The sequence below is a fragment of the Trachemys scripta genome, chromosome 8 (genome assembly GCF_013100865.1).
Source record: "Trachemys scripta elegans isolate TJP31775 chromosome 8, CAS_Tse_1.0, whole genome shotgun sequence".
NCBI lineage: Eukaryota > Metazoa > Chordata > Testudines > Emydidae > Trachemys > Trachemys scripta.
In genome coordinates this window covers 6,473,341-6,500,066 of record NC_048305.1, presented here as the reverse complement: position 1 = coordinate 6,500,066, position 26,726 = coordinate 6,473,341, and the positions used below count along the sequence as shown (strand labels likewise).

At 51.9% G+C, this 26,726-nt stretch overlaps 1 protein-coding gene across 3 annotated transcripts in view; it reads left to right on the top strand.

Moving 5' to 3' along the window:
• Positions 1–277: 277 nt before the first annotated feature.
• Positions 278–26,726, top strand: part of TCOF1 (treacle ribosome biogenesis factor 1) — a gene marked incomplete at its 5' end in the record, with an annotated part of 33,318 nt that continues 6,869 nt past the window's right edge. For 2 of the 3 annotated variants that reach the window (XM_034779458.1, XM_034779456.1), the window contains 13 exon segments: positions 278–333; positions 6,362–6,489; positions 8,999–9,102; positions 9,904–10,270; positions 11,128–11,222; positions 11,856–12,122; positions 12,896–13,174; positions 18,074–18,248; positions 20,327–20,475; positions 21,967–22,179; positions 22,986–23,265; positions 23,591–23,676; positions 24,675–24,894. In XM_034779458.1, the coding sequence (XP_034635349.1) occupies positions 278–333; positions 6,362–6,489; positions 8,999–9,102; positions 9,904–10,270; positions 11,128–11,222; positions 11,856–12,122; positions 12,896–13,174; positions 18,074–18,248; positions 20,327–20,475; positions 21,967–22,179; positions 22,986–23,265; positions 23,591–23,676; positions 24,675–24,894 (2,419 nt within the window). 3 annotated transcript variants of the gene reach the window in all.

Genomic DNA, 26,726 nt, shown 5'->3' with positions numbered 1-26,726 from the left:
TGGGCTCCCCTGAGCCCGTGGGCAGGTAACCCTGCAGCACCCCCAGGGTGCAGCAACCCCAGGCCAGGGCACGTCTGTCCCAGGGGCTGTGCTCTCCTGAGCCCGTGGGCAGGTGACCCGGCAACACTAGCACATGGGGCTAGTCTGGAGGGGCCAGGGTGAGACATACCGGTTCATGTCTGTCATGCCCCATGGACTTATTCTTTGGACTCCATAATCTGTGTGCTTTCGTGGGGTAAATACGGTGCCCATTCTTTCCTTTCTTCTCCTCCTACAGAAGCAGTTTCCTCCGCAGTTAACCTCTCTTGAGGACATCTTCACCCACTGGCAAAAGTAAGTCTGTCTGAGAGGCAATGGGTATGAAGTGGAAGGCAGGGTCATGTCTCTTCTCATAGAAATAACCAGGTTTGATTACATTGGTATGTCTGATTAATTGGAATGGGGCAATTTGGAAATATTCCCACTAATGTCAAGATGGTCACGTACCTAGGATGAAAGTGTCTGCTCAGCTGAGAAACCAAACAGCTCCCCTGTTTGGGCTGAAATGTCTCAGCCCGGGGGGCAGGCCTTACCTTTATTACATTAGAAAGCTGCATGCTATTCTCGCTGGTGACTTTTTTGAGGTATTAGGGGAGGGGGAATATGTTTCACCAGTTAAGATGTTTTCCGAGTGATTTTTCTTTTCCCCCCTTTCCTGTGGACTAACCCCATTGACTTCATTAGGGACCGGTTGTGTGAGTGACCTACTTGTGGGCATGTTTGCAGCATTGGGGCCTTCATGTAATAAAGACTGAAATGTGTTCAGTAACCGCATGTTCTCCACGTGCTGTTTGCTGTGTTTTAACCCATGGAAGGGTGATGCTACACGGGATGAAATCTAGTTTATGACAGCTGTCAAAGGGATCGGAAAAATCTGTTAGCTAGGCCGCAGTCCTACAAGAGTCAGCCTGCACTGAGTCATTTGCAGGAGAAATGCCCTAGTAGAGAGAGTTATTAAAGGTTGAACCAAATTGTACTAATAACCCCAGAGAATAGTTTATAGGTTTCATTGTATCGAAAGCATCACACAATGAAATACAGTGTATCCTGAGATCCTTGGCCCTCTCCTCACTCTTGCTGTGTCCCTCTCTGATCTCCCTTCTTTCCTGTTTATGGGCCTGTGTGATCATTAGAAACTCTACAACTTGATTCAAGAAACCAATTGATGCAACAGTGCGGCTGAGATTTTATTCTGTGCTACTACCTTAATGTCTTGATATATAATGGTGCAATGCAAATTATTCTAGATACTCCTACAACCACCACTATGTTACATACATTTATTTTAGATTTTAAAAAATGCACATGTAATGTTACCCTATAAACCACCCCCACTCATGCAACCCCAAACACACACATGGTTTGTTGTCTTTCTTTGCTGTTATGTCTAGACTAAAGTCTAAACTAGTTGGGGCAGGGACCTATCATTGTGTTTATCTAGCCGATACCATGCTCACCAAAAGCACCGTAACATGGAGAAGTTGTTATTCTTGGAACAACTTTATCTCCTTTGATTTTTGGCCTTGAAGATGATGCCCCTCCTCTTGTTGACCCATCTTAATAGCCTCTAAGCACACTCTTTTTCATCCATCGCTCTGCAGCCATTACACGTCTGGCTAAGAAGAACGGGATGGGACTTTCTTTGGAGTCTCTTAATATGCTCCTTAATCAGCCAGAGAGGCTTCCTTTAAGTGGTAAAATATATTCTCCCCCGGGACTGAATTTGCGCCTTGTGGTATTAGAACGCAGAGTAGTCCAGTCGTTCAGTTAGATAGAAATGCCAGGTGAGTCTGTGGCTGGCAGTGAAAGTTAACAGGGGGACTGTCAGGCAGAATGACATCTAAATAAAACTCTTTGGGTGGTACCTTAGGATCAATGTATAATGAGGATGCTGCGCATTCATAGCATGGTACATCCTCAAAGGCCTGTACAATCAATTGATTCTTACAACGTTCTTCGGTATTCTCAATTGTCACTGAATTTGGAAGAAATTAGATTTTCAGTGGCCTTCTGAGCAGCTTAGCCTGATCATCTTATTCAAAATATAGGGTAACGGTTGTCTTTTGTGTACGATAGAATAAGGTGTGCCAGTGTAGCTATCCTGGCAAAACCCTCCTAGTGAAGACACAGCTTAGACTGGCAAAACCGCCTTTTGTTGTTGGTCTAGCTTATACCGGATTGGCGAGCAACGTAAACTAGACCGGCAAACACATTTTTATGCTGGTATAAATGAGTCTATGCTAGAGCTTTTGCCTGCATAGAAAAGTCACAGCAATATCGCACCCCTAACCAACCTTGCTATGCTGTCAGTAGTTTAGAGTGTACACCTGGCCTAGGTAGCGCTGTCTTCATTTAAACAAGTAAATCTTTAAAGTTCTTGGGCTCATTACAGGGGTATCTGGGTGACGTGTAATGGCCTGGGCTATCCAGGAGGTCAGACTAGATGATCTGATAGGCTCTTCTAGTCTTACATAGATGGGTTATGAAGGGAATTGATACATGGAATGGTTATATAGGATCGGATTGGAAAAGAAGACCCAATCTGTTGTTGTTACACATTTTGCCTTATGCAGGGTACCAGTAGCCGTGTCTGTCCTGGATATTCAAGAGACTAGGTGGGTGAGGTAATATCTTTTATTGGATCGACTTCTGCTGGTGAGAGAGAGACAAGCTTTCGAACCACACAGAGCTCTTCTTTGGGTCTGGTAAAGGTACTCTCAACAACAGAAGTTGGTGCAGTAAAAGATTTACTTTGGTGCAGTTTAGCTCAAACAGAGATTATGGGCCTGATGCAGAGAGATTCTTTGGCCTGTGTTATGCAGGAGGTCACATTAGATAATCCAAATGATCCCTTCCGGCCTGAAAAATCAGAGGGCTTGTCTATACTTGAAATGCTGCAGCTGCGGTATCTACAGTGATGGGCGGGGTTCTGGAACTCAAAAAAGAGTTCAACAAAAAGTGGAAACGAGGTCAAATTACAAAGGATGAAAATAAACAAATAGCACAAGGATGTAGGGACAAAATTAGAAAGGCCAAGACACAAAATGAGACTAAACTAGCTAGAGACATAAAGGGTAACACAATTACACTAGAAGCAAGAGGAAGACTCGGCTAGGACGATTAATCAATGAAGGAGGGGAAACAATAACAGAAAATGTGGAAATGGCAGAGGTGCTCAATGACTTTTGTTTCGGTTTTCACCAAGAAGGTTGGTGGTGATTGGTCGTCTAACGTAATGATTGCCAGGTAGGATCAGAGGCTAAAATAGGGAAAGAACAAGTTAAACATTACTTAGACAAGGTAGATGTCTTCAAGTCACAGAGCCTGATGAAATGCATCCTAGAATACTCAAGGAGCTGACTGAGGGGATATCGGCGCCATTAGCGATTATCTTTGAAAAGTCATGGAAGACGGGAGTGATTCCAGAGGACTGGAAAAGGGCAAATGTAGTGCCCATCTATAAAAAGGGGAATAAGAACTACCTGGGGAATTACAGACTAGTCAGCTTAACTTCTGTACCCGGAAAGATAATGGAGCAAATAATTAAGCATTCAATTTACAAACACCTATAAGATAAGTAACAGTCAGCATGGATTTGTCACGAACAAATTGTGTAAAACCAACCTGATAGCTTTCTTTGACAGGGTAACAAATCTTATGGATGGGGGAAAGCGGTAGATGTGCTATATCTTGACTTTAGTAAAGTTTTTTATTTTTGTCTCACGTTACCGTCTCATTTAAAAAAAACTAGAGAAATACAACCTAGATGAAGCTACTATAAGGTGGGAGCAAAACTGGTTGGAAAACCATTTCCAGAGAGTAGTTATCAGTGGTTCACAGTCAAGCTGGAAGGGCATAACGAGTGAGGTCCCGCAGGGATCAGTTCTGGGTCCGGTTCTATTCAATATCTTCATCAATGATTTAGATAATGGCATACAGAGTACACTTTGCAGACGATACCAAGCTGGGAGGGGTTGCATGTGCTTTGGAAGATAGGATTAAAATTCAAAATGATCTGGAGAAATGATCTGAAGTAAATGGGATGAAATTCAATAAGGACAGATGCCAAATACTCCACTTAGGAAAGAATAATCAGTTGCACACATACAAAATGGGAAATGACTGCATAGGGAGGAGTACTGCGGAAAGGGATCTGGGGGGCACTGTGGATCACAAGCTAAATATAAGTTAACAGTGTAACACTGTTGCTTACAACACTCCTGCTAATACATCCCGGAATGATGTCTGCTTTTTTTTTTGCAAGACATGAGAAGTAATTCTTCCGTGCTACTCTGTGCTGATTAGGCCTCAGCTGGAGTATTGTGTCCAGTTCTGGGCACCACATTTCAGGAAAGATGTGGACAGATTGGAGACAGTCTAGAGACGAGCAACAAAAATGATTAAAGGGCTAGAAAACATGACCTATGAGGGAAGATTGAAAAAAATGGGTTTGTTTAGTCTGGAAAAGAGAAGACTGAGAGGGGACATAACAGTTTTCAAATACATAAAAGGTTGGAGGAAGGTAAATTGTTCTTGTTAACCTCTGAGGATAGGACAAGAAGCAATGGACTTAAATTGCAGCAAGGGCGGTTTAGATTGGACGTGAGGAAAAACTTCCTAACTGGCAGGGTGGTTAAGCACTGGAATAAATTGCCTAGGGAGGTTGTGGAATCTCCACCATTGGAGAATTTTAAGAGCAGGCTAGACAAACACCTGTCCAGGACTGTCTGGATCAGTGGTTCTTAACCTATTTACTACTGTGGTCTGCAGGTTGCGAACCACTGCACCGGACACACACTGACCTGCTCAGCCCTGCACTACCGGTGTGCCCCTTCCCCTCGGAGGCAGGCCGTGTCACACCGACTCCCTATGCCCAGCGCTCCCCTGTCCAGCGCCCACTACCTCTACCCAGAGACTCCTAAACAGAGCAGGGCCAGGAGAAGCACCCCAGGCGCAGGGCCGGCAGCTGGGACTCGTGCCAGGCCAGGAGTGGGGACCTGTGTAAAACCTGGGGGTCCTGCAGCACCCCCCACACTCCTCGTTCCTGCACCTATGCTGCCCAGCACCCCCCACAAACCTCTCCAATGTCCAGCACTCCCTACCCCCTCACTGCCCAGATCCCCTCCCAACCTCCTTTTCCCCCCAGGACCCCCCTCTCCTGCAGCCCTGCTGGGAGATGACTGTGTCCACCAGGCAATCACAGGAGCAGGGCCTGCCCAGGCCGGGCTCCCTTGGGACCCACTTGCCCGGCCAGGCCCCCTGCATTGGACTGCTGAGCTCTTCCCTTGCCACAGGGGCCTACTTCGCCTTCCCTGCTGGCAGGAGCGCTCCAGCCGGGCTCCGGGGGGCCGTCTCCCCCTCAACCAGCCACGCCCCCTGCCGGACCGGAGTGACAAACTGAATCTTTTTTTTTTTTAAACACACAGCTGGACCACAGCTGTGTGTTAATTGGGCCGAGGCTTGAGAACTGCTGGATAATACTTAGTCCTGCCATGAACACAGGGGACTGGACTAGAAGGGACCTCAAGAGGTCATCCAGTCCTAGGAGTCCATGATTTTCACCCATAAATCCAGTTCATATCGTAATTTTGTGTCCCTTAGGTGTGACCATCCAAGTCTGAATGGGTGTGTAGCCTCTAGATCATGGGTCAGTTTTGCATCACAATCCATTAGCCTCCATATATCCAGTTGGAGCTTGTCCAGTAGGACCAAGGCATGTAAAAGAAGTCTAGCCATTGTTGCAGTTCTAACGTGAGGCTGACCAGATGTTGAGCACTGGACTGGGGCTCAGGTGTTCGGGGTTTTATTCCTGGCTCTGCCTTTGGCCTGCTGGGTGACCTTGGGCAAGCAGCTTGCCTGCTCTGTGCCTCGGTTTCCCAATTGGCAAAATAGGGGTAATGATACTGACCTCTTTCGTAAAGCACCTTGAGATCCGCTGAGGAAAAGCACTAGATAAGAGTTTATTATTAATCATTTGACTGTCAGCAAGAACAGCATTTTTCCAAATACTTGAGGCTAAATTTCCCGACTCTGGCTACCGGCCCTGCCCTATACAGATGGAATTCATTTCTAGCCATCTCTTCTCTTCGCAGTCCTGTGAGGTGTCACATCCAGGGTTTGGTTAAGAAGGATAATGGGGAATTCTCTTCAGATCACCATAAGTCATTCCAGAGTCAGCCACCTGAAGTTACTGCAGAGCAGTGGCAGTTCCTATTCTGACCCTGGAGGAACGAGGCTGGATGAATTGATAAATGTTTCTGCTATTTAATGCTGTTTCCCTTTTTAACACCACCTCCCCGTTCTTGCAAAATCTCTCCTACAGAACTCCCTCAAATACCAAGAAACGAAAGGCAAGCAACTTGGGGGGAGGCATTCCAGCGAAGAAGATCAGGGTACCTGATCCCAAGAGCAGCTCTGAAAGTTCGGAAGAGGAGACAAAGGCTGTGACGGGTAAGAGCCTTTCGCTGCCAAGAACAGGCTACGTGGAGCAGACAACAGAGAGGGCTAGCAGGCAACGGGTGCGGCTGATGCTCCGATAGCTTAATAATATGTGGCTCACCGCTGTTATAGTGGCGCTCGCTACCCTGTGGCCTAGTGGTTAGAGCTACAGATGGGGACTCAGGAGAACTAGGTTCTATTCCCAGCTCTTCCACTGGCCTGCTGGGCATGGGCGGTGGGTGGAGCCCCCTCTGCGGAGGCTAACCCCCTGTTCCGCCCATGGCCGGAGCCCCGAGACCCCCTGTCCCCTCACTTCTGGCAGCTGGAGCCACAAGCCCCCCTGCCCAGAGAGCCCCCTCCCCTCCAGCCACAGGATCCCTGGGCCAGCCGAAGCCCCAAGGCCCACCTGGAGGAGCCCTGGGATGGCCGAAGCCACGCAGTGCCTCCCCTCCCCGGACCCAACCTGCGCAGGAACCTGCATGGGGCATAATAAAGCAAACACTTCGCTGCCAACCCCCACAACAAGGCAGAGCCTCCCCTGGCCTATTACCCACTGCCCATGCTGCTGGGTGACCCCGGGCAAGTCATTTTTGCCTCCGTGCCTCAGTTTCCCTATCTGTGCAGTTGAATGCAGCTGCTGGGAGGAGCGGCGGTTTCTCATTCGAGCCCCTTTCACCGGCAAGGAGTCTGGGGCAGACTGACAGAGAATTCAGGATTGGCTGCATGCACAAGCAGCAGGCTCTTAGGAGCACTTGCCATAGGTCAGCCCAGGGGGGAATGTGACGTGTGTTTAAAGCTTACCCGTGTGATTTCAGCCAGGTGGTCTTAGCCTTCCCTTGGTATTCAGGGCCTCTCTCCTCCATACTCACGGGGTTTGCTTCTCTCTGGCGGAGGAGGTGAACTCTTCCACGGCCTCTCCAGTAGGCTGTTCCTCTAGCCGAGTGTTTAAAGGTGGGATGTTAGATCGAGTTACGAAGCTCAATCTAATTACTGCCTTCTAAAACTCTAGCTAAGGAAAATCCATCGAACTCTAGCATGTGCTAAACTCACTGAGGTAAATCGTACAGGAGAGCCCCTCACACTCAGCCTGCTGAGTAGGTTAAATTGCGTCTGCATTGATGTTCAGCGGTGGTTCAGTCAAGTTAAGCTAACTTGATGTGGGTGAGGAGAGAGCAGGTTTTTCCTAGTCCACATAAGGCCTCTCTGATAATATCATCATTACGTCTCGATATCTGTAGATTAATATACAGCAATTCCTGCCGTGTCCATAACGTGATTCCATCTCTGCTCTATGGCCGCCACAGACATCTGGGGATTTCTCTCAACTCCTAGAGAGGAGGGGTGAGAGGTAGGGGAAGAACATAAGAGCGGCCCTACTGGGTCAGACCAAGGGTCCATCTAGCCCAGTATCCTGTCTTCCGGCAGTGGCCAGTGCCAGGTGCCCCAGAGGGAATGAACAGAACAGGGAATCATCAAGTGATCCATCCTCTGGCGCTCATTCCAAGCTCCTGGCAAACAGAGGATAGCCTAATTTTGGCAATTAATTGATCTTTGATTATTAGCGGTAAATATGCCCAATGGCCTGTGATGAGACACTAGAGAGGGTGGGATCTGAGTTACTACAGAGAATTCTTTCCTGGGTGCTGGCTGGTGAGTCTTGCCCACATGCTCAGGGTTTAACTGATCGCCATATTTGGGGTCGGGAAGGAATTTTCCTCCAGGGCAGATTGGCAGAGGCCCTGGAGGTTTTTCGCCTTCCTCTGCAGAGTGGGGCATGGGTCACTTGCTGGAGGATTCTCTGCACCTTGAGGTCTTTAAACCACAAGTTGAGGACTTCAATAGCTCAGACATAGGTCAGGGATTTGTTGCAGGGGTGGGTGGGTGAGAGTCTGTGGCCTGCGTTGTGCAGGAGGTCAGACTGGAGGATCATAGTGGTCCCTTCTGACCTTCAAGTTTATGAGAGGCTAGGGTCACCATCCCTGCCCATCCTAGCTAATAGCCATTGATGGACCTATCCTCCATGAACTTATCTAGTTCTTTTTTGAACCCTGTTATGGTCTTGGCCTTCACAACATCCTCTGGCAAGGAGTGCCACAGGTTGACTGTGCATTATGTGAAAAAATACTTGCTTTTATTTGTTTTAAACCTGCTACCTATTTATTTCATTTGGTGACCCTCTAGTTCTTGTGTTATGAGAAGTAGTAAACAACACTTCCTTATCTACTTTCTCTACACCAGTCATGATTTTATAGACCTCAATTATATCTCCCCTTAGCGGTCTCTTTTCCAAGCTGAAAAGTTCCAGTCTTATTAATCTCTCCTCATACGGAAGCTGTTCCATACCCCTAATCATTTTTGTTGCCCTTTTCTGAACCTTTCCTCCGACACCGTGGTAATGTGCAGAACCAGCTTCTGCATCGCCAGGAGTCTGTAGCTAGTGCTACCTTTGTCTGTAGTTGGTGGGAAGCTAGTCTTGTGTTTTGAGTCTCTGCATTTTGTGGCTTTCCCTTGTGTGTGGCAGCTGGCGCCCCTGTTGTGACTAACTCCACGGTGCAGGCAGAGAGCAGCGGGGACGAAGACTCCTCTTCAGAAGACGAGGCAGCGGCTGGAAAGGAAATCAAGGAGGTAAGGTGACGCTTGTCTCCGTGCCAGCCCCCAAGGCTGCTAGTGGCCTGTGGCCAGGGCTGCATTCGAAAGTTCTAGCAATGCCTGCTTGTGCGGGGGAGGGTGTTCGTCACACACCCTAGTCAGAACAGCAAAAAAGAGCTTTTGATGCTCCAGTTTTTCATCTGGGGAGCCTGTATAAGCTATGCTGACGTATGCTTCAGCTCTGGGAGGGTTTGCCAGTATGGCTGTACTGACAACCCTCTTCTGCTGCCTGAGGGAGCTGTGCGTATGGCTTTGTAAAAGGGAAATGGACTATGGAGTTGAACCTGTTTGCATGGAAAGTGCTTTTCATTCACTTTGAGGCGTTAAGAGACTCGAGCATTGTTTAGATGTGGCACTAATGAGGGAAAGGTTAAATGAGCACCGAACTCCCTCTTTAATTCATGCGCCAGTTAATTAGGTGCTCACTTCAGGGGGAAAAACAAAAGCCGCCTCCAAACCTCTTCTGCCGGATTGGGGCAGTGACCACAGCAAAACTCTGCTTGGGTTGCAGGTGTCCTGGAGAAGTGCACTCTGAAGGTCAGCTACATTGCTGGTGCAAGTCCCTTGAGCTCCCTGGTGGTGCTCCGTAGACTAACTTATCTCTGAGTGCCTCCGTTTAAATGCAAAGACTTAGCTTCTGTGTCAGAGAGTGTGAACGACTCGCTGCATTTCAGCGTTTTCTGGGCGGTGGTTCCTCAAATCTAGTTCAGAGCATCACGATTCATGAAGAGGACAAAAGGATGGCTTGGAACTGACTTCTTTTGTTGTTTCCTCCAGGTGAGAACTGCTGCAGCGGGTAGCAAAGCTGCTAACTCTCTGCAGCACGCAGCCCAAAACAAAGCCAATGCCACTTCAGGTAAGCCTGGGGCTGCTGCTGTAGTTCAGACCAAAGCAGGAAAGAGCAAAGGCATCTCCAATAAGCTCACGCCTGGTGCTCCGGCGACTTCTTCAGCTCTGGGCAAAGCAGGACAGAAGAAAGCCAGTGCTGGTAAGCCAGGACCTGCTGCAGGAACTCAGGCCCAAGTAGGACAGAGCAAAGCAGCAGTTACTGCATTGGCAGCAGAGAGCTCTGAAAGCAGCGATTCATCAGAGAGTGAGGAAGGGGAGAAGATGCCAGCAGCAACGCTCCCAGCTCCCAAGTCAGGTGAGAAGCCCAGGGGCTTGGGATGCATTTCCTAAGGCATTGCACAGCTGTTGTGCTGGTTGTGAGACGTGCATCCCGGTTCTGGCTTTACAGTGTATCAGGTCTGAATTACTTTCCCTAGTATTGCCGCCAGCCTCGTGGCTTCAGCTCTCCTGGCAGCTAACCATCAAAGCAAAACTGCTCCCTGTAGAGACTAAAGAAACCTGGCAGAAGAGGGAGCAACACAAGCACTGCCAGTCACAACCAGATCAGGTTGCGTTAAGGGACATATTGCTCGGCTCTGCGATAGAGAGAAATGGAAGGGATCTAGCTTCTGGGGTAGCAAGTGCTACAGTTAAGGGTCTCGTTCAGTGTCCAGGACAATGGAGCGCTGACGGGTCAGGGTCACTGGATGATACTAGAACGCTGCTTTATTCCGAGCGCTCTGAAGAAGTCACTCAAACGTTCCATGTTTGGGCTCAAGCCAGAAGTGAATTGTTATTGACGTTTTGAGGGGAAATTCCCCAGAAAAGAAATGCTCCGAGCTTGGGACCTGATTCTGCAATGAGGATGTGTGTGTAAGTGTCCACACTGCAGAAGCGGGGACTTGGGATGACTGGTCCTCTTGAGGGAGGGTCTCCTAAGGGAGTGCAGGGGTTAATCTTAAATATGTGACTGAAAAAATTGTTTGACATGCTCAGTAGGCGCCTAAGATCTGAGCGGTGTCACTGGGCCCTGCCCCCACGCGACATGACTGTCGCCTCTCCCCTGTGCCTTCTGATTGGTTCTCATAACCTAAAAGTTGCATGAACATAGCTGTCTGCATGGACTCGACAAGAGAGCGCGGTGTGAGTGATGTCTCCTCTCTGGTGTTTCAGCACTAAAGCAAACGGTGGGAAAAGCAGAGAGTAGCAGTGAGGACTCGAGCGATGAGACTTCCTCTGAAGAGGAATTAAAAACCCCGGCGCTCCAGGTATCTGCCTCCAAGAGGGTCCACTGAGTGCTTTAAGCATTCCCCACCACCACCACCCATACCCATCCTCTAACCTCCCAGGGCCGAGCGTTGTTAAGGCCCTTCCCCAGACTGATAGTGGGGCAGGGACTAGGAACCGTTTTCTCTGAAGCCAGGGCACTGAGGAAACAGACCTGACCCACCCGACAGCACCTCCCAGCCTCTGTCGGCCCCGAAGTCTGGGTCCCGCTCCCTCACTAGCGGGTTAGAGCAGAGGGGAGGAGCAAACCCTGAGCTGCTCTGACCTGTAGGATGCACTCGATGCAGACGTGTGGGATACTGAGAACCCAGAGAGTGTGAAATGAATAACAGCCTGTTGTGCTGGTTAAATGAAAGTCCCCACACCGCCATCTCTAGCGCAAACTAACCTGCTGCAGAATTGCCAGTTGCTGCCCGACCCAAGGGCCTTGCACAGAATTATGGTCCCGCTTGCTGCAGAGCGGGGGAGCCTTGTTTGTAACTAATCCCACCCCCTGATCGAGGCTTGTGCTCTGAGCTAACCTCGCCCCCTGACTTCCCTTCGGCTTCCTCCCACCCCCACTCTGCACAGATGTTCGATCTCCCTCCTCAGTCAGTCTCTTCTCTCGCCTCCAGACAAAACCAGCTGCAAAAGCAGCGCAGGTCAACGCAACACCAGTGAAAAGCGCGCCAGCCATTCCAGCGCCCACCAAGAGGACCCCAGGGAAAGTGTCCAACCCAGCTCCATGGAAACCAACAGCAGATGCACCAACCCAGAGCAAACCAGGAGCCGCAAAGGTGACAGTTCCTGCAAAGGCTGCTGGGAGTGCAAAGGCAGAGGACACTTCTGAGAGCAGCGACTCGTCGGACAGTGATGATGAGGAAGCCACGTCAGCGGCACAGGTGGGTCAGTTTGAGCCTGTTGTCCCTCACACCTGTCCTGAGGCCTGGGGATGCTACGAATGGGAACCTCGTAAAAAGCACAGTGCACTGCAAGGTCGCACTTGCAACAGGGTAGGGAATGGTCCCAGTTAATGTTTCCACTGTAAACTTTAAGCGACCAGTTGAAAATTGAAGTGTGTCGATTTCAACAGGCAAAAGTTGCATGAGTGCTTTTAACTAAAATCCAACACAGGCGTTCTTCTCCACCCAAGAAAGGAAAATTCTACTCGAAACCCTCCGAGTTCTAGATCTGATCCATGGATTCACAGCTGAGTGTTGGATCTGCAATATCTAGCATCAGCAAACTCTAGCGTCACCTGATTGCTGCTGCTTTTGTGCCTGGGTAGGGGAGGTTTGGTCCTTTTCACCACTGGTTCCTGTGCCGTGGTGCATGTGGAATGGAGCCGTTCATGTTCTCGTGCAGTGGGCAGCCTTTTCTCCCCGCACTGTTTGTGCAGCTGTGACCAGTTACACAGCAGACTGTTGAGGAATGTCAGTCACTGCTCCCTCGCCCTAGGAGATTTCTTCCAGTGCCGAGGAGGACTGATGGGGGGCGCCTGGTTCGCCACGCTGGTCACCCATCCTCTCTTGGCATTTTCAGCCTTGGCACATCTTGCAGTCGCTTTCCAGATCTACATCTTGATCCCTTATATTTTATCCTGGGAAGACGCATCTCCCCACCCCGAATCATGGTTTCCTGTTGTGTTTATTCTGTTCTTGTCTCTTGGTTCTAGACCAGCCCATCTGCAAAAGCTCCCCAGGCCACGGCAACGCTAGTGAAAAGTGCACCAGCCACTCCTCCATCCGCCAAGGCAGCTCCAGCAAAACCCTTGACGCCAGCTCCGCGGAAGCAGCCCTCAAAACCAGCCGTGCCCAACCAGGCCAACGTGGGGCCTGGAACGACCAGAACTGCTGCAAAGGCTGCTGGAAGTGTAAAGCCAGAAGAGAGCTCGGAGAGCAGCGACTCATCGAGCAGCGAGGATGAGGTGCCCCCAGTGCCGATAAGCCAGAAGGTTTGTAATTCTTGCCTCTAGTTGGGTTCTGAGATGCTGGTGATGGCCGTGTTAGTGGCTGGCTGTTTAGGATGCTAAATCTTTCTGATGTAGGAAATCTCTGCCCTGTGCAAGGTGTCCTTCCATCTTTGCTTTGTAGAACTACTATGAATTGTTTTCTGATTTGATGGGCCCCCTGCTTTAATACATCGTTTAAAGACCAGCCGTTTCCAAGTGACTAGTTTATAGTTACTGAATTTCTCTGGCTCCTTTGTAGAACTTGTTTGGCTTTGCCAGAGAACTGGTTGCTGCCAATAAGATCAAACACAAGTCATTGCAAAACACTATAGTAAAATACAAGCCAAGGCGTGGGGGGCCCCGTAGCGTAGTATCACTTGGCTTAAAACGTCTCCCATTCTTCAGCAGTCTGAGGAGCCAAACCAGCAGAAACTGTACATGGAGAACTCCAGAGTGAAACAGTTCATTTGTCTGCATCCAAACGCTGACGCTGGTCTGTCATATGAATAGTAGCTGGACAGAGCCCTCCCCTCTTGCTTCCTTTCGACTGGAACTCATGACATAGGTCCCAGAATGGATACATATGGGGCCACAAGCAGCCTGGGCTTGCTTCGTGTGTGCCCGGGAAGTCTGCTCGTGCTTGCATAGGCCGGAACCAGTTCCCATTACAGCTGATGGCAAAACTCCCATTGCTTCCAGTGGGATCGGGGTCAGGCTGTGTGTTTTGCGAGGCAGGAATCCACACGGCGTGGATTTGCACTTCTCAGTTGTTCATGATTAATTTGGCCACAAGCACGCCCCTGGGGAGTCATTACTGGTAGGGTGCATCCTTATCAATGGTGGCCCCAAGTGCTCGCTCAGTATTCCTGAAGATGGCACCCCGCAAGGTGCAGTCTGACAGTGCGTGCAAGATTGTGACCTAGTGCCCCCCTGCATCTCAGAGAGTTTTCTTTCTCTCTCTCTCTCTCTGTGTGCCCGTTTGGTGTAGATGAGTGAGAGTCCAATGAGCTCTGCATGTTGGCTTTTACACTGAATTGTCCTGGTCTGCCGCCTCGGGGAACATCTCTGAGTGGTTGGCGCTATCCCAGTCTGTCTCTCTCAGCATTTCTACACTGCGATTCAAATCTTAATGCTGGTTCAGAACGAGGGGGGTTGTGGGGGAATGGGGGAATTTATGCTGCATGAAGAATTTGTGCAAGACCCATGGGACTTGGCCCTTCTAGCAATAGTAAAATGTGAAGAACGTGTTTTCCCCACTTGAAGAGAATACCCTACCTGAGGCAGAAGTAGCTGTCTCTCTTGCTGAAGGGTTATTAAAGGATTTGCAAATTTGGGATTCCCACGTACCAGTCGCTGCTGCCGAGAAAGGCTGTAACCAAAATGGGCTGGCTTTCATGATGCCAGCAGCCAAGGACTTGGAATGAAGATTGGCGTTTAGCCATTCTGCCCATTTGTGTCCACAATCCGGCTCTCCCAGTGGAGCGTTTCTGGGCAGATGGAGAACATGAAGTACTTGGGCATATGTTTAACCACTAACTTACGGTATCCTGCAGCTTCCGATCGCTTCTAAGCAAGATCCAGACAGGTATAGAGAATTGCAAGCTGCTTCATCTTTCACTGCGGGGGCGGATTAGCACAATTAAAATGAACATCATGCCTACATCGAACTGCTTAATTAGTATGTTTACCGCTGAAGATTTAGGATTATTTAGTCAAAGAAATTTGTTTGCAAAGGTGTTTTGGTGTCTTTTGTTTTTTTTCCCCCTGCAATGGGGAAGCAAACAAGATTGACCTTAAAGAAACTGCAGGCTCTTTCAAACTTTCCAAACCCACCTGTGCAATAAGGCCAAAAATGTCATACGGGCCCACCGGTGTTCCTGTGCCTCACTTTAGATGTGCAGCGAGTCTACATCTCCCGTCAGGGCCCAGAAATGGAGGCATACGGTATTCATGGACGTGACGGAAAACTTGGCTGTGAACTTTTATCTGGACTCGGTGCTGAGGTGATGGTCCACTAGACCCTTAGGGGAGATGAAGCGTGACTGTGTCCTGAGCTCATACCTTGGAGCGGAAGTCTTTATTCTTTTATATCGTGACACATCCCCAGTTACTGAGCTCGTTGTTGGTATGCGGGGGTGCTTCCTCTGTGTGCCGGGAGACGAGAGTTGGCGTGTGACTGATGCAGCTTCTGGGGAGCATGCTCGCTTTCTGACTCGCTGCATTATGCAAATAACTAAAGAGCATGGGGGAGGGGGTGATTCAACTCTGGCATGCTCCCACCACTGGGCCCGGAGCTATTTGCAGGGCAACAGAGAGAGAGGGAGAGAAAGGAAGCGACGGAGGAGAGGACAAGAAGCTCCATCTGTAGTTACGCTTCCACCATCTCGTGAATTTCTCTCGGGTACCAGCATCTCTAGTATGGCAGACTGCACCACAACCCCTCCACTCCTTTACTTTAGGCTTCTTCCAGTCTCCTGAGTCCATAAAACACACTGGCCCAGATCGTGTCCTGCACGGCTCACCTAGGGGCGTTTTACAGCCAGCGGAGTTCAGCCAAGCTATAGGGTGAATCCCTGCCTGGGCTCATTCCAGTGGCAGCCCTGGAGAAATGAGACCTCTGCCTTTTTAGGGAAATGACACCTGTGCGGAAGATAGGGAATTGGCCCACTCCAGCTGGGCATGGGGCAGACTTGGATTTCCAGCAGCTTCCCTCTGCACACTGCTCTGTGTTCTTACGTAGTGTCCGGATGCTGCTATCTGATTGTCTTCCCGGTCCTTGAGCTGTTCCCTAGTACATCCTCCTGTTATACGTGGGCTCGCTCGCTGAACGTGAGCGAGAGTCCGTCCTGTCACTAGGTCGGCTAGATCCAAGATCCCGCAAGTGCTGGTGTCTGAGTGGGGAGGAGTCTGGAGTCTGGTGTGCTCCCAAGTAGGTGATTCATTTACATCTCTGCATCTGTTTCCGATAACGCTCTCGATTTGCCATTTAGAAGCTGGCCCCTCTCTCGGAGAAAGTGACTCATGTTAACCAAAACAAAACAGAGACTCCGGTTTGTTTTCCTCTCTCGTCCTTGTGGAGGTTTCTGTGTCTCTGTGCAGAGATGCCTGGCTTGTTTGGAGAGCCCCTTCTGTAATGGGTAAACACTCCGATGCTGACGTCTGTTCAGCAGCTGGTTTAAATGTAATAAACGCTGCCCCAGGGGCAGCGCTCGGTGGGACCGTGCCAGAAAGCCGGGTTTGACACCGTCTTCCATCTCATGAAGCTGTAAACCTGGGGCTCTTGGCCACTGGCAAGGAGCAGTCACCCTTACAGGCTGTCAGAACAGCTGTGATCTAGTTCTTCACTGTTATTGAGAGGTGGGAGGAGCCCATATGCCAGTCCGGCACGTGGGGTAAAGGGACTGAATGCTGGGGGGGGATTGGGCCATTCGTGGTAGAGTTAGTGTCACGCTCCGTCTTCCCTGAGAAGAGCTCTGGTAATGGCTCCCAGGCCAGGGGACACCGCCCCAAAAGTGGGTCACAGCCACAGGCAGGTTGGGTGATACTCTGCTCCCACTATGCCTGGCAAACGGAGTGTCCCTGAACATCCGACTGCCAGGAGCTGGGACTGGACCACAGGATGGATCACTCAACAAGTGCCCTGTTCTGTTCATTCCCTCTGAAGCATCTGGCACCGGCCACTGTGGGAAGACGAGATCCTGGGCCAGGTGGACCATTGACTGGTCCAGCGTGGCTATGTTCTTGCTCGGCCAGAGCGAACTGGTGCTTGAGCGTTCAGCCCAGCAGGTGAAGATCAGGCCATGTTTGGATGCCTGAGCGGGTGCAGTGTGTGTCCGCCCCCGAAGAACCCCAAAGGGTAGGGAAGTCTCCGGGACTTCCTCTCTTTAGCACACCCTCTGCAAGCAGCCAAAGGGTGAGAGGAGCACGGAAGCTCTCTCTGCGCCGCGTGGGGGCCAGAAGATCAGACCTGGCTGGAATCATTTTTTTCAAGTGCCAAAATAACTGGTACCTCCTTGCATCGACTCGTCAGCTGCGCGAGACACTGAGACTCGGCTCACGCGCTGCCTTGAGTCACAGAAATCAAAACGCTGCCAGCCGCTGTTCAACCCAAGCGCCATGTTTGGGTTTCACGGCCGCTTATTTAGGCGCATGGACAAACGAATCGCTCCCGTGGTGGACAAAGTGCTTCCTAGGAATGGTGCGACGCTGTCTCCCTTAAACGCCGCTCTAATGCTGGGTCCAGGAGGCAGCTGCTGGGATGGTGGAATCGGGCAGTCGTTTCACCTTGTGCTCGGATCCCTGCAAACATCACAAGCCACCAGGGTCAGACAGTCAGTATTCAATGGAGCAGCCTCAAGGGACATCTAGCCCCCACAGGCAGTGGTAGTGGGGTTTCCGTAGGTGGCCTTCTCCCTTCCAAGTCAAACCGAACCGTTGTTTTGGTCTAATGATGGGGAGTGCTGTGCTGTGCAGCTGGAGATACAGTTGTCGATGAGACATGATAATGAGGTGCTGAATCCCTGCTCATTAAAGATCCCTTGGTCCTTTTTGAAAGAGTAGGGGTGTAACCCTGGTGGCCTGGTCAATTTCTAGTGAAATATGGCTTTTTCCCACGCCGTTCCGATTGGATACAGTACATTTCTTCCCTTCTTGCCTGAACTGCTGGGTGGTGTTTCTATCTGCGGCAAACAGCTGCTGCTTCCCACCCAAGAGAGGTAGCCACATTTCATTGGTTTCAGAAATGATCCATCTCCAAACTTGTGCCGTTCTTTTGGGATAAAAGGAGCATTTTAAATGATGACCGCAGCATACGGGATGCAGGAAACGAACCCTGGCTCTGTCACTGAACCTGTTGATCATAAAAATCATTGACTTTTTTTTTTATTATTATTTTTTTTTTAGAGATTGCCAACTCCTCAGCCTTCCCCTGGCATCAAGCCCAGCCTGGTTGGTAAAACTGGGAGCCCCGGGAAAGCAGCTGGAAATGCCTTGAAGGGCAAGGTCTCTGAGAGCGAGAGCAGTACGTCGTCAGACAGTGAGGAGGACGAGGCAGCCCAGAAACCGCCTCCTAACGCTGGTAAGATTCTAGCCTTCCCTTGGTATTCAGGGCCTCTCTCCTCCGTACTCATGGGGTTGGCTTCTCTTCTCGGCTTGAGCAGCTGGTGTGTTCTAGACGGGGCTGCCCCCTAAGAACCAACACCCGGCATGCTCTGAACTGCCAAGGGATGCAGACTGCCAGTTGCTCTGAAGCTGATGTTAGCAAGACCTGTCAGTGCAGTTCCCTTCTGTCTCTTCTAGAGTGTCCTTCCAAACTGGCAAAAGAGTTGGGTTTGGGGGGGGGTTATTTTGTTCTGTTTTCTATTCCTTTCAGCATTACCAGCATGGGTCAGTTGCTGGCTGACATGTACTCCCCAGCGTGTGCAGACGGAGGAGCCTTCACATAATTAATAAGCACTTCGAGATCCGTGGATGGAAGGCTCTATAAGAGATTACTAGTAATGATTGAAGCCCTCTTCTCCCCTCCTGTGTGGCCTGGGAGAGTTTTGCCATCCCCACGCTTCTCCCTGGAGTGGGCGAGGAAGTCTGGCACCACTCAGTGACCTCTCTGGTTGATGAAGGGGTAGGAAGGGAGTCCTGGCAGCTGTCCTGGAGTGGGCCGGGGGTGGCTACAACTGGAGTCCCACGAGGAGATGGTTGTGTCTGAAGTGGGGATAGAGAGAGATCACCGAAGATGCAGTGGAGCCTCCCATGCGGAATATGTATCTGCTCCTGCTTCCCTGCTGCTGCCCCCGTCTCCAGAGTATTCAGGCGTCTCTGCGGGTACAGGGCCCAGAGAGCACAAGGTCTGAGTGCCCCGAGAAGATGCAGGACCCCTGTCATTAGACCTGCAAAGGAAACTTGGGGTGTGGCCAGTGTCATGCTGGGGCAGCACACGGACAACCCATGGGAACCCAGCAAATGGAGGGGATTGATGACTGTCCAGGTTGGCTCTGGCTGTTTTCAGTTGACCTGCCTCCTCCCTTCCATGGACATGACCCTTCAATGCTTTTACTCTCACCTTGTGACTGTGGTCTTTGCACAGCGATGTCCCTGTTTGCAGGGCAGAGGCATTGCCTTAGCAGATAACACATGCTCCAGGCTGGTTCGTGTCTCTGGCTGGGTTTCGTGGCGTGAGCAACCAGAAGTTATTCCTGGCATCTCCGCAGTTGATGCCTGGATGCAGGAGGATGCCGGAGGGAACGACTTCATTACAAAGGAGTCTTGCACCTGTAGATGGTTATTGCAAGACCTTCCTGCAGGGAGAGCTTGAGCTAATGTCAAATCCTTTGTTGCAGGGAGCTGGTAAAACAGAACTCAGCCTGTGCACGCGGGAGGTGGGGAGAGCTTTTGTTAGCTGTAAACGTGGGGTCGAGTGCTGAGAGAAGTGGAGTCCGCCCATTGTGCGGAGGAATAGGCTGAGCATGCACAGATCTGCCCTTCGACACCCCATCGGTTTGTGTTCTGGATCTAGCGGAAGCACCAGGCAATAGGCCGGCTGGCCTCTATTGCTTGTTGGTGTCACTGCTGCCAGGAAACGGGCAGAAACCCAGCCAGTCAGCTTTATTAGTAGACAGAGTGTGACTGGCTGATGGAAGGGGTGACTTGCTCCCCAGCTGCAGGGGTGGGAGGGTTTGTGCGATGTGGAAGACCGCAGCCCCCTAGGAAATGAACAGACGCCTCCAGCAGGCTTTGCACAGGGCATTTGCTCAGCTGTCCAGTTGCTAACATTTTCCACTACTGATCCCTGCCGGCTTCTGGTGGTGGCCGTCTGTTTGCACAAAGGCTGGAGGGAAGGGTTCTCCAGCTCCAGAGCTCCGTTATTCTGGCATGTTCCCGACTAGTCCATCCCTCTGCCACCCCTCGCACCACGTCCTGTTGGGCCCTTCAGTCGTACTGAAGAGAAAGCCGGGGCCTGGGGGTAGCAAGAGAAATCTTGTGGAGAAGGAGGTGTTAGAAAATCATTGTCTTCTAGCAGCTCTCCCCTTTCAGCAGGGTTTTCTCTCCCAGTCTAAAACCGGAACGCTGAAGCATCAGCAGCCTCCCTCATCTCTCCAGCCATTGTCTTCCTATAAACAGTGTCTGTCTTACCCTCGGTTTCTCTCCGACCTCTTCCAGCAATGAAGACCCCTGCTGCAGCACAGCTGACTAGCGTCAAGAAGGCCCAGGCCCTTCCAGCATCTTTTCCAAAAGCACCCGGGGCAGCAGATAGCAGCGAGGAGTCCAGCGAGGAGTCGGACTCGGAGGAGGATCAGGTACCCCCGCAGGTAACTAGCACACAGACCGCGCGGCGGTCGGGCGATGGGGAGGAAGCTTTGCTGAGCTGGCCTCTTTGAGAGCTGGAGGAATGGTGACTAGCAAAACTCTGTCTGTCTGGAGCGCTTGCTCTTCAGGAAAGCCAGGCTCTGGGGAGCGATCCCAGCCAGTTGGCACAGGGACCTTTCCAACCAGTGGGGGCTGGCTAGGGTTCGGAGGTTAGAAGCAGTGGAGGGACTGGCTGCCTTGTGACAGTGATAATCATACAGGCTGATTCCTGCCCATGTCTGGGCCTCTTTGTGCAGCTCCTGCAGAATAAATCATCTGGATTCCCCCCCCTCCCCCCGACAGTGGAGAATTCCCCCAGCCCAGGAGAGGTTCCCAAGCCCTGTAGCACCAGCATAACCCCCTGTCTCTTCTCTCCCCTTCCCCTCGGGCCTGGCAGGGATGTACTGACCAGAACGCTTTGTACTCCAGCTGTTCAGTGCTGCAGGGTGGCCCATATGCCACTGGAGAAGCTGCCATAAATAAGAGCAGCCCCAGTGACTTTTCTAACTTCCAGTGGGCCACTGCATGGTCCTCCGCTCCAGGCAGCGCCTCCAGATGTGCCCCACAGCCTTTCCGCTCCAGCTCAGCTCCCAAGTGCTTGAAATCATTGCTACCTGCTGGCTGGCCTCTGTGAGAGGGGCTGGGTGCTCTCAGTCCCGTTCCCAGAAGTGTCCGTGCCATACGAAGCACCGGCCTCGATGGCACTGTTGTTGGGAGTCGGGGATAGAAAAGGATTGCCCCTAAGCTGTGGATGACTAGAAAGCTGTGTGCTCCCCAGCTGGCAGGCTGGCACGAGGGCTCGTTTATTAAGAGGGTTGATATTTTAGAGGTACGTAAAAGTAGTCACTGTGATTTTTGAGCTCTCAAATCACAGCTGAAAATGTTTAAAGGCACCTTGGATCCACAGCCCCCTGGATGGCATCTCGCACCAAATGTCGTATTCGAGAAATGAGATCCCACAGAGCCCGGCACATTGAAGCTTGGGTGTCTGCCGAGTGGGGGAGGCCACACATGTAGATTGGCTTGTAACTGATACCAGGAGACTGATTGCTTCACCTGCCCTCCTCTTTGTATTCACTTGCTTCTGCCAATGGTCTACTCCCCGGAGCAAGGTGCTCCTTCCAAGGCTGTCCCGTCGTTTTCCGTTGGCCACTACCCTCCCATTTGGGGAGGTGATAGGCCTGGGCTGTGATGAAATGCTATGGCTTCTTCTTAACCATCATCATAAACCACGTGGGGTGTAGGAAAAGAGTGGGAGAGCACGTGTCCTGTTCTCTATCTTGGTATGTCCCCATCAGCCTGGGATCTGAGCAGAGAGGCTTACTTGGCTATGCATTGTCCTCCTGCAAAATGGAGTCTAGTTCCCTGGACTTCCAGGCTCCTCGCCTCCGTTGCTGTATTTCTGTAAAAGTTGCTACTCCGTCTTGACTTTCCTCCTTTCTTGTCTGGCCTAGCAACCGGCCCAGGTGAAACCTAAACCTGCCCCAGCCGCCAAGCCTTTGGGCACAACGGCCGGCACGGCCAGGCCCACGCTGCCCACTGGGAAAGGGGCCAACAGGGTGGCCAGCAGCCCGGCGAAAGCAGCTGCTGCCGCAGTTGGCCCAGCGTCCGAGAGCTCGAGCTCAGGTTCCTCGGAGAGCGAGGAGGAAGAGAAGCCTGCAAGACAGGTAAGGGAGAAGTGCTGAGTGTGCAGGGCGACATGCGGCGCTGCGGGGAGACCTAGCAGCGCTGGAGCCTGTAGGCCTGGGCTGGCGGAGTGTCCTCGGAGGTTTGCGGCGCGATTTTAACAGCCACGTTGAGCACAGTTACCATGATGCAGGGAGGGAAAAGAAAATCCCTGTCGCCTTGCCTGAGGAGGCTGCAGGGCTCCCCCTCAGATGGGCTCCTTCGTGGTAAGAGCGCCAGGCTGAAAACTTCCTTTTCAGCTGCCAGCCGTTCCCCGCAGGCCTGTCTTGCTGGCTGCCTCCCAGATAATGGCTCTGGGCTCGCGTCAGTGCTGTCTCGTAGCTTCCCCTGCACCTCCTTACACTAAAGATCTGGAGGGACCAGACCAGCTCTATCCCTCTCCGTCTGTCTTTGAATTGAACTGCTGCGGCCCCTGCCGCAGACTGAGGAGTAGCGGGCACGAGCTGTGTTCCCAAGGGCGTTCTCCTCCCTCTGATACTGACGAGACTCTGCAGTTTGGTCGCACCTTCGATTTGAGGATCCTAACTCCTTTTACAGACTGCCTCGGGTATCGGAGCTTCCTCAGCCCCACCGGTGAGGCAGGTGGCATTTCCCTCAGTGTGCCCGTGGGGAAACTGAGTCACGGAGGTGAAGTGACGTGCCCCATGGGAAAGAGACTCCCCACACCCCCTCAGATCATCTAAACCCTCACCATGAAGCTGGCTGCTCTGGAAAGCTCAGGGAAGGTCTGAATCCCCCACCCCCTGTTTGTCTAAAATGTTCCTTGTTTCCTTCTCCCTCCCCTCAGCCTCTTCCTCCTTCCTGCTTGAAGCACGGGGCTGCCTCAGGTAAAGCCGCTGCCCCCGCAGGGGAGAGCGCACAAGCAAATGCCCCTGCCTTGCTGACCCCTTCTGCCAAGGGCAAAGGTCCCGTCGCAGCCGCGGGAAAAGCAGGACTTCGCGCTGCAGGCAGAGCCACCCAGAGCCAGGCTGTGCCCCCGGCATCCGGCAAAGGGCAGGAAAGCCCGGACAGCAGCAGTTCCTCCGACAGCGAGGAGGAGGACACGGCCAAGCAACCTCTGAGGCCTGGTAAGAGACGCGGCTCTGGGGGACTTCCAGTAGTGGTTGGGGGCTGTTGGCCCGGCGAGCAGCGCGGAGAACAAGTGTTCGCTGTGCACTGGCCCCGGCTTAGCTGGCGGGATGGGTCTTGCTAACACACGAGGCTGAGAGTGACAAGAAGCCACAGCAGGCTCCTTGTGGAGGAGCGGCCGCTCTGGAGCGCGCGTCTCTGGGGAGCCCCACAACAGCCTATATCGGGGAGGGGTGCCCAGAGAGAGAGCTGGGGCGCTCCCCGGTCAGGTGCACACTGTGCTGTACCGGCAGGAGGCCTTCACTGGGCACTTTGCTTCTCCAGCAGGGGCGCCCCAGAAGCAGGGAGCGACGAAGGAGGCCGACAGCACCTCCTCGGAGTCCAGTGAGGAAGAACAGCAGCCTTCGCAGGTGAGGAGTCCCGTACCCTGTGGGCCAGGGCTGTCGCCTTTCTCCTCTGCTCTGTGAGATGGAGCAGACGCCGGGCCAGATTCAGCACTGGGGGAAACGGCGGCTGCTACCCTGGAGTCCTAGACTTGCACCCGCTCAGGGTGCTGGGCTTCAGATGTCTCCCGGCCCCGGGGCAGAGAGGGGAGAAGGCTTTGAACTCAGGTGTTTGGAATGCTCCTGCAAGTCGACGGACAAATCGCAGCACCGCTGCTGCTCTGCCCTGGCCTGGTGCTGTACTGACGTGGCCGTCGAATCAAAAGGCCCGTACGGGGAACCTGGTGCCCTGCAGCACTGAACTAGCCAAACCTGGGAAACTAGCCAGGCTCCTAGCAGCAACTTTTATTTGTAACTAAACCCATGTCTAAGCCAGTAAACCCCCTTTATTAGTAATATCTAGGGAGCGCAGTACATCTGTAATACATCAGCTTTGCATGCAAGCGTAGGAATGCACTGATAGTCAGTAACCTCCCCTAGGCTGGCTTAACAGGGAGAGAACAAAGGAGCAAATATGCAGTGGATTACGACATATGTCATAAACTCGTCAAGCGGCCATATACATAACCTCCCTGTTTGGGTTCCGTTCCGTGTGCTGCCCCAGCTGTGCCACGCCCCACCACCGGGGTACCCCCTAGCACGCTCCTGTACCCACCTCCATGGCCCGGTGTGTGGTACAGCAGAGGGGCTAATAATGGAGCAGAGGGGTAGAGCCAAAGGTTCTGTGGGCTCCCTACAAACCCCTGGTCTCCCTGTGTCTTGTGTTGGTAGGTGCACTTTGCTGCTGTCTCTCCACTTCCAAGTGGCCCCAAATCACGAAGGGCGCCTGAGGGGAGCCTGCCACCCTGGAGGGCCGCTCAAGGGGCAGCTGGGGGTGGCAGTTAAAATGTCCCGGGTGGAGGCAAGAGGGTTCAGCCCCGGTGACTGCGTGTCTCACTCAGCGTGTGTGTGTGTGTGCTCTTCAGTCCCTTCTAACAGGTTATCTAGGTCTTCCTAAAGCTCCAGCAACACCCCAAGCACAAAAACCTGCTCCCCTGACCTCCCCCAAACCAGGGCGTAGAAAAGCAGCAGCTGCTGCCAGCGCCCTCGCCAAACCCGGGAAAGCAGCCCTGCCCGACGTCTCGGAGAGTGACAGCAGTGACTCCGATACGGATGCTGAGAAGACGTCAGCCAAACAGAAGGCAGGTTAGTCCTAGGCCAGGGATCTCAAACTCAAATCACTAAGAGGGCCACATGAGGGCTGCATCACTGACACCTTTTCATCAATCCTTGAGGGGGCCATTTAGGGATCTGGGGCAAAAGTCTGTCTGGCGATTGGTCCTGCTCTGAGCAGGGGGTTGGACTAGATGACCTCCTGAGGTCCCTTCCAACCCTGATATTCTATGATTCTATATAAAGGTACAAAAGCCCCCACCCCCAGTCCACCCCTTCCATGAGGCCCTGCCCTTGCCCCGCCCCATCCCTACCCCCATTCCAACCCCTTCCCCAAATCCCCGCCCCTGTCCTGCCTCTTCTCCGCCGCCTCCTCTGAGCGCGCGGCTCCCCACTCCTCCCCCTCCCTCCTGGAAAGCGCTAAGCTCCGCCAAACAGCTGTTTGGTGGTGGGAAGTGCCTAGAGATAGGCAGAAGAGCGGGGGCGGCGGGGGAGGGGAGCTTGGCGGCCGCAGGAAATAACCCCGCAGGCCACGTGTTTAAGACCCCTGTCCTAGGCTGTGATCTAGCTCACAAACCTGAGCAGCTTTAGAGCTGGTTCCTAAACATGCACTGTATCAGGGCTCCGGACCCCTTAGACCGTGGAGTAATCTCCCAAGGGAAGTGGTGGAAACTCCATCAGCTGGGACTTTTAGATGAGCTTGGAGAATATATGCTGGGGGGCAGGAGCGCCGCCAGCTTTTCTGCCGCCCGAGGCGGCGGAAGGTCCCGCTCCGAAATGCCGCCCCCCACAGAGGCGGCGAAAGGTTCCGCCGCTGAAATACCGCCGCGGTTGCTGCCCCCCAAATTGTAGCGCCTTAGGTGACCGCCTACGTCACCTAATGGGTTGCGCCGGCCCTGCTGGGGGGACAAATCTGCATTGGCAGGGGCTGGAGTAGATGACCTAATAGGTCTTCTCCATCTCTGAAATCCGAATCCAGGTGAAGAGTGTGAATCACAAGCCCACATTGTCCTTTACTGTGACAGTCTGCTGCTGCCCCCTGCTGGACATCTCCAGAAACATTGCAAGCTGTTCTAGGCTTCTGCATCCTTTCGGGATGGGGTGGTTGGATGTTTGAGAAGCATACAACTGCTCAGTTATACAGCTTACAAGGTGTTCCCATGTGCATGGCTATTCTGAATCCCGAAATTTAACTAACATTTCTAGTGATAGTTGCCAAACTTATTTCTGAAGTCAAAGACCAGCTAGCAATGAGCACTCTCTAACCTGATAACTTGGGAGGTGTTTCTCTCTTCAAATATATGCTGCACTTCTCCTGGGAACCATTTTTGATTGGAAAATGTGTCAACGCTTGATAAATGCCGATTTAAGAATCACTTTATCAAATGCTACCAACAAAATACCTGCCTGCTACATATTCCATGGAGCTGTCCCTGTTACGTGTCATTCAGAAATGTTTATTTGGGGAAGGGCAAGCCAAAGGGAAACACAAGGGAACAGAGCTATTTGGATGGATGATTGAAACAGAATGTATGAACATAAGAACGGCCAGACTGGGTCAGACCAAAGGTCCATCTAGCCCAGTATCCTGTCCTCCGACAGAGGCCAATGCCTGGTGCCCCAGAGGATGATGACCTGTTCTGTTCATTTCAAGTGATGCACCCCGTCACCCATTCCCAGCTTCTGGCAAACAGAGGCTAGGGACACCATCCCTGCCCATCCTGGCTAATAGCCATTGATGGACCTATCCTCCATGAACTTATCTAGTGTTGGTTTTTTTTGTTTGTTTGTTTTTTTTAACCCGGTAATAGTCTTGGCCTTCAACATCCTCTGGCAAAGAGTTCCACAGACTGACTGTGCATTGT